General features: G+C 42.0%; 1 protein-coding gene across 6 annotated transcripts in view; it reads right to left on the bottom strand.

The window, feature by feature from the left end:
• Positions 1 to 13974, bottom strand: part of KCTD20 (potassium channel tetramerization domain containing 20) — a 33647-nt gene that overhangs the window by 7449 nt on the left and 12224 nt on the right. For 4 of the 6 annotated variants that reach the window (XM_075174037.1, XM_075174040.1, XM_075174038.1 and 1 more), the window contains 6 exons: positions 4735 to 4934; positions 3750 to 4029; positions 2778 to 2880; positions 2129 to 2249; positions 968 to 1165; positions 352 to 462 (listed from right to left, as the gene is read on the bottom strand). In XM_075174037.1, coding sequence (XP_075030138.1) covers positions 352 to 462; positions 968 to 1165; positions 2129 to 2249; positions 2778 to 2880; positions 3750 to 4029; positions 4735 to 4885 — 964 coding nt within the window. In that variant the 5' untranslated portion in view covers positions 4886 to 4934. Of the gene's footprint in view, positions 1 to 351; positions 463 to 967; positions 1166 to 2128; positions 2250 to 2777; positions 2881 to 3749; positions 4030 to 4734; positions 4935 to 10079; positions 10103 to 13857; positions 13973 to 13974 lie in introns of those variants that run through there. The other 2 variants (XM_075174035.1, XM_075174036.1) reach the window with 2 other exon arrangements.

The following is a 13974-nucleotide window of genomic DNA, read 5'->3' as shown; positions in this document are numbered from 1 at the left end:
AAGACAGTCTCCCAGGACAGAGCATGTTCTCTATGCTCCCTAAGGGAATGCTTGGATCAGCAGGTGGAAGCGTGACTCCCCTTTCCTGTTTGCTCGGTCCTAAAGAGACAAGGCTTACTGGTACGTGCTATGTATCTCTCGTTTTTCCCTTAACTTTTAAGCCTCCTGGCCAATTTCAGTGTAACATGATAGAGGTGAAGGAAGATGCCCAGCTTCTACTAGTTTCATGAAAATAAATGCCTGGTAAAACACAGAGCAAAACAGGAAATGCCTAGAGTCCAGAGGAAACCAGGCTTTACTGACTATGCAGTCGCCTGTTTTAGAAATTCCTTTGTTGAAGAAATACTTTACCTTCAATGCCAATGCGAATATTTTTCAGGCCCCGTTCCTTTAATACAGCTTTTGCAACATCGCGGTTCTCAATGTACTTGAAGAATCTGTACAGCTTGGAACTGTAAAGGACTTGAGAAATAAAAAGGGTGATTAGAATCTACAAGGAGGGACCTTCTCCCCATTTTTGACATGCTCAGCTGTGGGGATGCCAAAAACCAGGTCTGGTTTCCAAGAACTACTTCAGGTGTCTGTTCTCATCACTGGGATTAGCTACACCTCCTTGGTGGGAGGGTAGTGATAGACATTACAGTCTGGATAGAATGGGTGGTGATGGGTGTGTAGCGCAAAGAGTATTCACTCACCAGGGAGCCAGGAAAAGGCTGAGGGGGAGGTGGCAAACAAAAGGAGAAGATGCAGTGAGTGCTGTCATTACCAATGCAGGCAGTCAGACCAAAGCTCTAACTAGCCAGGTATCCTGCCTCTAGCAGCAGCCAGTTCAGAAGGAACGTACGAAACAGGACTCCCTGTGCCAGCACCTCCTCCTGGAGGAAGGCTGCTGTTTGGGTCCTTTCCTGGCCAGATGTCGGGGTGTGCGCTGAACACAGAGCCAGCAGCCCCAGCGTAGAGCCCTTACTCTGCGAGTACTCCTCTCCCATTGGAGGTGGATGATCTTCGTCCCAGTCCACGGTGTCTTCATCTGTCAGCACGACAATATGGCATTCTCGTTCCCCTTTCCTTGCGCTATCCACCATTATAGGCAGAATTAGCTCCTCCAGGTAGCTATCAAACTGCTTGTGAGCACCGTCATTGGAGAGCTCATGTAACAGAGCACCTAATGAGACACAAATCGTATGATGAGCTTTTTTTTTACACGGGATGAAAATATGTCCCAGCTCTACACTTTCCAGTTACATTCAAGAGCACAGTCCGCATTCTTCTTTAGACAAACTCCTTAACATATGTTCAGATGCATCAACAGTCTCCAGTTCCAGAATTGGCAAAATCAGATGTGCAAGACTGCATTTCAAATGGGATGCAAATTATACTGTAGAACCATTACATTACCATTAAAAAAGCCACCAAGGTCCAGTCAATACAGTGAAACAGTAATAGACTGAATAATTAATTCATCGTGATACTTGAGTTTCCAGCAACAACCTCTGCCCTTGAAAGCACATTTTCTGCCTTCTCTGTGATCGCTCATCAGAGGACAGGGTAGGAAATTCCACCCACAGCCTGTGCTCGGACACCATATATCCCATTCCAGTATAGCGCCTTTCACAGATTTGCCTATGTTAAAAGCATTTTTTTGCCAGCATACCCACCAAAAAGCTGCTCCCAATCAGATCCCTGCATGACTAGGAACTCTCTACTACTTTCCAACTTTGGTATCTTTGGTTCCTGCTCTGCCCATCATCTATTCCCTTAAATTATTCACGATTCTCTGGTACATTTTAGATAGGAGTTAAAACCCTGCTTTTAGTCTTCATTTTGTTTGGCTCTAACAGCAGGCTCTTCTTCTCAGCCTCTGTTACAAGAGGAGACTAGAATTTTTACAATTTCAGTTTGCTTTTTTGAGCAAGGTGTCTGCGTTCTGCAGGATTCAATCACGTCACTTTGAATTGATGCAGCAAAAAAGGAAGCTGTTTAAATGCAACGCATACATGAGTCCTAGTGGAGTCCACACCTTCATGCTTAGACTAAAGCACATGATTAAGAACTGCATTGAATCAGGATCAGAGTGCTCAACACCATGCAGATGATCTCCTAAGAGCTGATCTCTTTCCATACTTACTTAAATCTTGACATTTGATTGTGTTGAAATCAAAGTTTATGCAGAGGTAGTCACATGTGTCTCGAAGGTCTGGGATGGAAATCCCATCAGGGCAGTTAATGATTCCGGTTTTGTAATAATCCTGCAAATAAAAGGACAGTTTTTGGAGAGAAAAATTAAGAATATCTTGGGGTCTGATCATTTTTAACTAGTTCTTTGTTTGGTTAACCAACATTTGAGAGTTACAGAGGCTATATATAGCTCTGTGAACAGTAAAAACAGCCCTGCTTGTCTGAGAATCTACGTCTCTTTGCAGATCCTCTTGGGTCTGATAAAGAGTGAGCTCCAGTGAAAACTTTTCCCATAGCATAGGGTTTCATAACATCTCATGTGCAATATGCATTTATATGCAACCACAAGGTCAGGACACAGCTCAGGAACTACGACGGCGTGACACAGGAAAGGTAAAAGGCAGGAAGAGCAAATATCTGAAATGTTGACTCATACCAAAGTCTACTATAATTTTTTTAAAAAATCACAATGTAAAACAGTATTAAAAGAATATGTCCCAGGGGGTGCGCAGCTGCCTGGGAGATGGCTCAGTTTTGCACATGTGACAAACATTGTTTTTTGGTTTTATTTTTTTTTCAATCCGCAAACATCTCCTTACCAGCACAGTCCGGAACACAGCTGAACTAATTCCTTCTGCGATTTCATATTCTCCCTTTTCATTTGGCCTGGTGAAATTATATTCTCTTCCTGGTCCAAACATTCTGAACAGAAAAATCCATGTAAGTGCCCAAGTATATTTAAATGCATTCATTCTAGAGACCAATAGGTGCATTGAGGTTAAACAAAACCAGCAGTGACACATATAGACAGTAACTTGAAACCTATACTCAAATCCCTTACATAGTAAATAAGCACAAGAGCTGACTCAGCTAAGTCCTCCTATAGCAGGACTCTGTCGCTATAGCTACTGTACTGTATGGAGCAAGCCACAGCTCAGAGGAACAGATCATTCAACTCCGGGTCAGAAAACACCCTGCCAATAAAGCCCTTTCACTGACGCTATGCAAGACAACCACCGCGTGCCTTCTGATCCCGTTTTACACAACGGCCTGTGCAAGGGTCAGTAACCCTACAGAACCTGCCTTCCTTTGGTCAGAGATGGATGAAAGTGCTGGCAATACAGAAAATGAGTGCTTCTTGTTGCATCAATAGGCTCCAGCCTTTAAGCCATGTTACAGGGAGCTGAGTAACTTCTCTTTTGGGAGAGTATCGAAAGGTAACAGCAGGAGGGGGATGGAGCATTATCATTTTCCCCATTCTGGGAGGGTGGTTATCAGCTGTGAACAAACAAGGCAAACACTTGGAGAGAAGGCAAAAGGAGACCATGTCTAGCTAAAAGTGCACATTGTTTGAAGGAAGTGGACCGAAGGGAGAATGTTATCTAGAGAACTACCAACTCTCTCTACATCTGGTCATGTCTTCAAGACCTCGCTCACAGCCCCTGAATGAGGTCAACCTTGCTTCACTTGTGTGTACAGATGAGATCACAAAACAAACATTAGGAGTTTCTTCCACTTTAGCAAACATTTGACTGCCTTGGGATACCTTGAAAATAATGAAAATCACCCACCTTCCCAGCATAGTATCAGGGTGAGCAGTGAAAATCTGTGGATTCACTGCAAAGCGAGTGCCATCTACCACAAGCGTCACTTTCTCTGGAGCCGCTGTTTGTGAATTGCTGCTTGAAGACAAAGCGCAGCATCCATGGCGTTCCTGGGTATTAAAATATTCTGACTGTCTCTTATTTCCATCTTGGAAATGACAGTTGTGCGTGTCTTCGGGAGCAGACAACATGCTACTGATCTGGGGACTTACTGGACAAGCAGTGTGTCGGCATTCAGAATCTAAACCTGAGAGAGACAGAAGAATATTGCAAGGGTAAGATATAATTTATTGAAAAAACATCGTTTCATAGTAACACTTCCTACTGTAATGAGAAAACCGAGTCATACAGTAACAAAGGATGTCAACCTACATAACTGTCAGGGTAATGCTATATGACATAAAACTAGACTGCATTTTCAAATTGAGTCAGCAGTTGGATTTTGGATAAAAAATTTGCCGGTGAACCATGATGCTTAATACTCCTTGTTAAAGCAAGATGGATTCAGTGTGTAAAGAGCAAGAGCACAGGAATTAAACGAGGCCAGAAATACAGACACAGATTCCTAGCACTGACAACTACTCTCACAGGAAAGCTGGAGCAGAAGCACACACCACACTAGAGGTGGTTTAAGCCAGCAGTGCTTGATGCCCGGTCCATGGTGGGCACACAGCTCATCAGGACTGTCCAGCTACTTTCAGTTAATCTGTTCAGGGACAACCTCAGGAGGAGCTGCAAGCTGGCCGGCCAGGGCATACCCCTGTGATGATCTTGCCAAGACAGCAAGACCCTAAACTCTGCTGTGGACCGTTGTCCTTTAGACCAGCCCAGGCGTACATGCTCCCCAGTACAAACTGCCTTGGGATTCTGGAATTTTTCCAAAACATAACACTCCTCCAAAAAAAAAAAATCTCCCTTAAAGATTACTATAAGGTAAAGACATTATCCTTACCCTCAGTCCTGGGAACTGCAGCAGGGCTGTGACCTCCTGGCACCACACTACTTTCTTCTGACTCATGGACTGCTACAGTTATGTTTTCCACAGAGCAACTAGACTCCAGATTTCTTGACCAGTCTGTCCCACCAGCACAGTTAACATTCATGCTGGGCCTCCGTGATGCGAGGAGCTGGTTGCGTTTCCTAAGAGAAGAGCTAGGAGAGAAAATACCAGGTTGTTAGTTTTGGAAGAAACTCCTAAGCAATGAAGCTCAAATCCCTGCTACCGCAAGCAAAGTCCCTCAGGCTGAAAAGGCATTTCTTCAGATACTTAACTGTGTTTATGATGCTAGTTATGCACCTACACTTACCTACGAAGAGGAAAAAAAGGTTTTAAAGTAACCAGGGGTCTATTTAATCTATAAACCTTTGCTTTTAAAAAAGTCTAAAGCCACTGATGTCTTTAGATCACACGTGTGTTCTTGCAAATACCTTCCTGGCAATTGCCTGACCTCCAGACCACTACAGCCCTTTAAAAATGTTTACATATCTCTGGATCCCCAGCACTGGCAAAATGAGCTCTGTAACATGGCTATAGCCCGAAATATAACATTTTTCCAGTTAACAGCTCAGGCATTGCCTCTTAACCACTCTGAGGTTTGACTAGGAGGTTCCCCGCTCCCAGTCATTGCTGCTTTTTTTGGTCTTCCTTCTTCTTGATTCATCACCCTCCCGTCATATAGTGCTCACTTCACTAACCCAATATAGTCCTACAACCAATACTCATATCACATAGAACAGCCGTGACTGCAGCAGCCTTACATCCATCCTATCCTGGCTCAGCACGACACACTCGATGCTTTAAAGAATGCCATTCAAATCTTAAATGTTCTTTCAGCACGTGCAGAGACACATCTTCCATTTTTGCTGTTTGGCCACTTCACTTCTAAGTGAAATTCTTCTTTCCTGTTCCTGTCTTTAAGACCCACTTCACTCCTTTGTATCTCCTAACAGATCTCTTTTGCTGTCTCTTTCCCTCATTCTCTCTTTGGCATTTATTTTGTCCTGCTATTGCCTTGGACAAGAAACAGCTCTCCTTTCTTGGCTTGAAGTGTTTTCCTTTCACTCTCTCAAACATAAAACACCAATTTCCTCATTAATGAATTTTCCCAATTCCCCTGCTGGAGAACAATTGTCCTGTGTCTTTTTCTTGGCTGAATTAAGACTCCGGGGCCCGCGGGTGCCATCTATAAAGCATGGCAGAACACTGACATGGCTAGATACAAACCAGATAAAATATAGCACTAATAAACCAACAAAATGCCAAATAAGAGTTGGCGAGTTTTCTTGTCAGGACCTGCTGAGAACGAAGGCCTTAATGAGCAGTTCAGTGGTGGGTTTCAAGCCCATTGTTACTGGCAGTCAGTGTAAGCCTTTCATTCTTAATTAGAAATTTAAAAAAGGAATAACAAGTCCTTCCTGTTGTCCTGTAAAACCAATACTAAGTTGCCAGCATTATTATATCTGTATATTTTTAGAAAATCTGTTGCTTACGCATCATGTGATATTCATCAGAAGGAAGACTTTCGGCAACAGCAAAACCATGTGAAAAGCTACTGCATTCTTTCTTTTTTTAAAGGCTCTGGCTGGCTGGGAGGAACAGCAGCGCGAGGAGCCTGCAAGGGTCATCTTAGTTCCAGCAAACTTAACAGCGCACAGTGCATCACTATCCACCTCTCCTCTCACCAAATACCCCACGTTGGCTCAGAAAACTCCCTCTCCTGACACTTTCCAGGCTGTTTCCCTTGGACCCATTTGCACTGGTTGCTTGTACCCTGGAGAGACCCCCTCATCAGTCCCACCAGAAACCAACAGTTCCATGAATGCTGCTTTGCATTTGGTCACACATGAACAAATCCATATCCTTTTGCCTGGGCAACGGGCACCACAAACTCCCCGTGAATAAACCCGTGCAATCTTTTGCCCTCTTCTCTCTTGTGTCAGACCAGCAAAGAGGTAGTAAGAAAGGCCAGCAGTCTGCTGAGCAGTGGGACAGAGGCATGTGGAGTCCCCAGTATCCAAGCAGAACATACCAACATACCAACTGTGTGTGCATTGCACAAACTGCCCCACTCATACTTCAAACCTACTACCCCAGGAATGATCCATATAAATGAGTAAAGATACAGAACATGCAGAAAATGCTGTCTGAAGTAAACTCAGATATGCAAACCTACATACTGTACAGCACCCTGTAAAAAAAAAAAACGCCTTTAAATCAATTCTAGAATTGACAATTTCAAATGTAGCAACAAAAATTCAACCATTCTCCTATTTCATGTAGCCTATTGTAATTATTGCGAGAAAACTGAGTTTTCCCAGACTGCAAATGTTAAACTATTTATACGACTAATACTGTGGTTTCAAACATATTCACTGAATTCCAAACATTATAATTATGCTATACTTTTTGACCAAACCGCTTTAAAATTTGGTAACTGCACAGAAAGCCAAACCATATTTTTAAAAACTGCAGTTTGATTTACTTAGGCAAAAGTGTTTTGAGATGGGGAAAAAAAATCCATGTCGAGTGGATACAAATCATCTTGGGAAAGCCCTTAAGAGAAGTCATTCTTGAGACTAGGAGGAACACAGACAACATACTGGCTTGTGTCTCAGGAACTCTTTCCCTGCCCCCCCAAATTTTCTGTATAGAAACAAGCTCCCTGATAAAACTGAGATGCTAACACACTCACTTGGGAACAGAGTTCTTGTCAGCTCACAGAGCAAAGTCTATTAAGAAAACTTGATAAGCATAAAATTTACTTCTTAGGCCTCTTTCTTTCAAGATGCTCCATCGCTGCAGTTCTGCCAATAAGCTCCCTTTGCGCTGTCTGAACAATCTCTTAACTATTTAATACGTTACTTGGCAGACAGGAGAATTTAGGCAGTCAGATCAATAAGCAGCTTATATCCAGGCAAACAGCAGCTTTATCAAAGGACACTCGCATTCCATAACTTCACAAGCGGCCTGCCTTATAAGCCATATTTAAGTGATGTCAAATAGCATGAAATGCCTACAGACGGAATTTTCACAACAATCAAGTCAGGTGTGATGAATGCAGCAACCTGTAACTTGACGATCAATCTTTTGCATCACCTTAAGCTTTGAATGAAAGGCACTCACAGTTCAAGAGACCCTACACGCCATTCAGCAGAGTCCTCTACTACAATACCTCAGAAACTGTTTATAGAACTATCATGAGATACGCAGGAACTACATTACATTAATTTTCCTTGATCGTTTTCCACCCCCTTTTCTGCTTAATCTGCTAGGCAGGATTTTTAGGAAAAAAAGCCCCCAGCTGTTGATACCATTCTCATTCTTTTCTATTACACTAAGTTTAGCACCAGTGAAGGGTGCTAAAAACCACAGAGATGGGAAGATTCAGAAACAGATGGTCTTTGCAATTGTGGTCGTTCTCACAAGCATCAGATCTGATTTTCCGCATTAAATCTATGGGAAAGCCGATCGTTCAGCCCTGCTGATAATCAGAGTTGGGCCAGGCTCATGGCATTTTCCTGTCTTCTGTCCCCTTTTGGCATACCCAAATCCTATACGTTGCACATCAGTAGAATCAAGGTGAATGAGTACAATAAATACCCAAACTAGTCATTTAACATGACAAACATATTGCAATTACACATACAACCCAGTAGGGAAACTAATACATAAAGACTTCAGAAGGCCATACTCATGCCTGACCAGCTTACAAATGTCCTGGTTTCCTTTCATGCCTAGAATCAAGGTGAACTACCTGTGGTGAGAATGAATACCTATAAATAATAATTAGCACTATACATCTTCAAAGGTTTTTACAAATATTAACTGCTTATTGCTCCTAACAGCCCTGGGAAGCACTGCAGGGAAGTATTTTATGAGAGAAAACAGGGACACAGAAAAGAGAGACCTAATCTTCAGGACCAGCCAGAGTATCAGGCCCACTAACTAAGTGTTACCCTGACTTTTAGCACGTTCACTACTCACACTCCCTGGCCATACACGAGCAATTACCCTGCGGTTAACAGGACAAATACTAGCAGGTTACCATCTTCTTTTGAGGTCTGTTTCCATGCACGTTTCTACCCTCTGGTAAGCATAAATTGGCTGGTACCACAGAATTGATCATGAGCAGTAAACGAGCACCCTGACTTCTCAGCTCATTTCTCAGTAACTTGTTTGTCTGCTCAGATCCTGAGGGACCAGGCAGGGACCAGTCTGCAGAGGAGCTGAAGACTCACGGCTTGTGGACAGCTGGATTTTGGGAGCTGGGAACTCATGAATATCAAAAGCCCCAGTGTCACGTTCAGCACTAAAGATCAGAGAAAGAGCTCCTAAATACGCTTTTTTTTTTTGGAAAGGAAATCAGTACCGCAGTCAAAAAATGAAAATTCACATCTGACTCTGGCCATTGGTTTTGCCTAACTTGGAGCATGTAGGTCCCTCCTCCCTCCAAAACATGACAATGTTAAGAATGAGCCGTGCAACTGAACAAGCATCTCTGTTCTCCAAACCACGTGCTGATGGTCACGGTGAAGTCATTTTCAGTTGAACTTGCTTACAGCCAACACTTTTGCTGAGAGAAAAATATGGAAGTGATATTTAAATTTTTTTTTAAACACAAACTGGAAACAGAGTTTTATTTAGCAACGCATCTTTGGCACAAACAATTCATGCCACAAACCTTTTGCAGAGATAAAGACGCTGATCCTCATCCTACATAATTCTTAAGAAAGAAGGAAGGGTACTGGAATGTAAAAAGGCTGGGACAATCTTCAGCACATTATCCTTCCCCACCCTAACGCATCTGAGGCACATCCAAATCCACTTCCCAAGGTATACAGTTCTCACCCAGCTGCTGGAAGGAGCTGAATGGCTTAACTGGTACAGACCAACATAAACAGTACATAGGTGATGTGCGCAAAGAGAAGAAACTCAAATACAGTAACACATCCAGCAGAGAAAAGCCATTTAGATGCAGGACATTTTATTAAGCAAAAGATAACAAAAGCATCAGTACAGACTTGCTGGTTTTTAACTTTTTATTGTATTACTTGTTCCTTATCCTTACCCTTGGGATTTTTTTTTTCTGAAGAGCCATTATAAAATATTTTAGGTATCAAGTTTGCAGAACTTCACAGAAATGTCAAAGAAAAATCATGAAAAGCTGAGCTGTCAAAATCCATTGAAGAGTAAAGCCCTTTACTGTAACATCTGACAGCTTATGCACTGCTTCACTGTCATCTGGCATGACAAGAAGGAAGTTGTAAGAGAGTAAAAATAGAAGTGAGTAACCTTACTTCACCATTCGGTTTGCAAATGGCAAAGAACGACCAGTACATTGAGCAAGTGAATCAGATGGTTAGCAATCTTCCACTCTTCCTAAACCACAGCGTAACCACGATGACTTAAATAAAACTCCAAACAACTCATTTTTAAGGTGACAACACTCCTTTAAATCTACAAAAACATTCCCATGTACAACTATTCTCAGAAATATGAGCAAGCAGGAAACACGCACATGCAGGGTGTGCCTGACCTAATTCTACAGTCTACTACTTTAGAACAAGATGTATTTCTAATATATTGCACGCCTTTGAAAAAAGTTTAGCCTCGCTTTAATTTCTTAAAACATATCCTTGGAACATGCCAAAAGTTTCTCTAAACATAAAAGTAGAAAAACAAATTGGCAATGATTGATTCCTCCTCTGGAGAGAAAAAGGGAAATCTCACAGGCTTAAGAGAAACAACGAGAAGCATTTCCTGTACATAAGGATTAGCGAATCAGTATAGGGTACAGCTAAACCACAATGGGGAGTGCAGCACAGAGATACCCGAGCCAGGAGAGATCCGCTGGCCAAGGCTTCGCGGTGCCGTACACAACGTGCGGATTTGTCAGTTGGAGGCCAGATGCAGCCTAGCTGTATCAGTCCTGTACCACGCTGAGTTAGTAAAGCTGCCCTCTCATGTAGTACTCACCCCTCACATCCACCTTCTCTCAACTGGTCTGCTCTTGTGCCCCCTACATGCTTTTGGAATTGGGTTAAGTAAAAAAAAAAAAAAGGCAATCACACTTGCTACAAAAAAATATCATACTGGCAAGTAGGCAGCAATCCAACTTTCTAATTTTCATAAGATCTATTTGCTTTTGATCTTCAGATGCATACTTTCCCGGAAAGAAGGAGGAAGAGAAAAATAACCATACTGCCTGTTAGCTCAGTTCAGTGGCAATAAAAACTCCCCAGCCACAGGGAAGCATTCCAGAGGACTGTGCAGAATGAGAGTAACTCAACCGTTAGAAAGAAAGGCAAAAAGTAAAACTGTCTGCTCTATGAAAGATTGAGAACAGATCTGGGGTCTCATTCTGTAAATATGAAGGAAATCCACTGAAAATAGCAGGTTTGAATTTGCATGAATGAGACTGCAGTTAAACCCGAGGAATTTTGGCCCCAGCTTCTGTTCATTTCCACACCTGTAACTTGGGAGTCCCTGAAGATTTTGACAAATAAAATGGATAAAGTATGGAAAGGAAACAGCATAGAAGGGTACAGGAAAAAAACCTGCCAGGCTGTGCCTGTTCTAGTCGTGACAGAGTTTCCCGTTTTATGCTCTGCCTTGTTCCTTTCTGAATTCCCAGTAAGAGGGAAACACAGCACCATTAGGAAATTGGAATAGACAAAATAAGTATAAAACCTGCCTTTAAAACATATCTTCAGTGTAAATTGTATAAAACTCATCTAGAGTTTGAAATGCAAGAAGCTGCCATTCCTTTTACAAGTTGTGTGGAGTAAACACAAGCCTATCGATTCTTTATCTACTAAAAAATAAAATCGAGTGATGGGCCCACATTGCCAGTATTGCAGAGTTTACATTACAAGAAAGGCACTTCTAAAGCAATGACACATCCTGCTTTTAAATCCTACTCCCTGCTTTCGGCCAAATTCTACAGTCTTTAAACATTTTAAGATTCAGAGGGTCTCTCACTCTCATAGTAGGTCTTTTTTTGGTCTTTGATTTTTTTAAAAGCATTTTTCCACTTGTCAAGTACAAATCTGGTTCCTCATTACTACTTCTCTTTTAAGTGTAAGACTTGTCTAGGAGATCAATTTTTATCCTCTTCCAGAAAGCGAAGGGCCATGCGTGAAGTCTCACATAAGCAAGGAAGCTGGTGGCACCAGGCTGCCCTGGGCAAATGTACCTTCCAGCACAAGGGTCTGAGCCCCAGGCACTGCCCTGCGCGGCTGAATCAAACAAGGGATGCTCAAGGCCACGTGAGACTTGGCAGGTCTAAGGGTGGCCACTCACTGGCACCTGTAGATATGCCTGTACCACAGAGCAACAACATAAAAGTGCATTCACCCACATTGCATTGGACAGAAAAATCTACCTGGAGCCTTTAACGTGCTTTTCTCATACCTGCTAATGATCCTCGCTGTGTCTTCTGCTATAGAAACATAACCAGACAATAAAAGGCTGATTTATAGGTTGAACTAGCACAGGCACATTACCAAAGGCTTTTCCCTTGTTAAGAAATAACTCTATCAATATACAGAGGAATAATTTTCCAGCTGGCTTTGAAACATAGATGGAAAATGATGTCCAGCAAGACTGATGCAATGCAGGACAGCCTGCAAATTCTGGCAAGAGACAGCAAGAAGGCTGATGAAATGCTTGATTGTTGTCTCCTATTCTGTGCATAGTGCTTCACTGTTAGCAAAGTTTACAGACTTAGTCATTTACTTGAGTCTTAACAGAAATCCACTGTTTCTACAAACGCAATTCAAAACTACAGTCTGCAATATGGTTTTGATAGTTTAGCGCTGCACATCCACACTTGATTTAAGACTCGTGGTTCACCAGGTTCTTCTGTACCTGCCAACCCTTGGTTTACGCGCTGAAAGCTCACATCGTTGCTGATGGCACTGACCTACGTTGGTGCCCCACACTGACAGCATCACTTCTTTTGCCAACCTATAATCACCAAGACTAATACATGCAGAAAACTTCTTGAGATTTATTAACTTGAAGTAACCTTTCCAAAATAGGCAAGTTATACCATGGCAGCCTCATCAACTGGAAGAGATGAAGTGCATTCAATAATGTCCTACTACTGGGTGTTTCAGAAGGGAACAAAATTTCTGAATAAGGCAACAGGTTAATGCTTTGCTAGGGCTACTTCCCTCCCTGTGAGGCTCAAGGTACTAGTGTTAAAGAGCACAACCAAGCAACCTATAAAGTCTATTTCCAGTATTCACACTATTGGGTTTAAAGACAGTCATCTGAAAAACTACAGTTCTTACATTTGATTCTCAAAGAGCTTCTGGTAGTAATAGTAATATAGTAATGGCAGCTTTGCTAGTGCTATCTGATTAAATTCAGTCAGCAGTTTAAATAAAGCTGGCCATGCCCATATAGAATATATACCTCCCTTCTAGGCAGAAGTATGGGGTATGCAGATCTGACGAGGGTAAGGGGAAAGACTGCAGTGAAAGATGAGCTGTTGCAAACATAAGCAGGATCATCTTCTCTAGACAGGAAAAACAAATGTTCCCCTACTAAAATACAGAATACTGAGTTAAATAAAGTTTTAAGCCAGGTGAACCTATGAGTCACACTTTGTCTTCACCTGTATTAGATTAAACTACAAATACTTATGTAAAAATCTTCAACAGGAGCAAGAACAGCACACAATAGAGTTTTGCCCTGTATTCTCTGTTCCACCATTTTCTGCTAAACTACTTACAAAGCTTTCAGAAAAAAACCATGGTTTAACACAAATAAAAGCAAGACCTACCTTAACTCTTTAGATTTTAAAATGTTATTTTCTTTCTCAGTATTTCTTCTTAGGCAGTTTAATCTAACTTGGTTTCAAATTCACACCAATTCTTACATCTACACCACAAGAAGTCAAGCTTCTTGATTATGAGCTATACAAAAAAAGCGTAAGGACAACAGTATTTCTGAGAAGGCTCTAATCAGAACTTCTGAACAGAAATCATCACCCACGTTTCCTATTGTAACTCTGGAGCAAACCCTCCGCCAAACACCCCCTCTCAAACAACACAGCTCCTTACTTACTGGCGGCTCATATGTTCTCAGTGCTACCAGCACCAATATCCTGAAATCCTTCTTTAACAGAGGGAAGCACTAAGTCACAGCAAAGCTTCAGAGTTTAAACTGTTTGTGCAGCAATGG

The sequence above is a fragment of the Calonectris borealis genome, chromosome 26 (assembly GCF_964195595.1).
Source record: "Calonectris borealis chromosome 26, bCalBor7.hap1.2, whole genome shotgun sequence".
Taxonomy (NCBI): Eukaryota; Metazoa; Chordata; class Aves; order Procellariiformes; family Procellariidae; genus Calonectris; species Calonectris borealis.
This window is presented reverse-complemented; position numbering and strand designations above follow the sequence as displayed.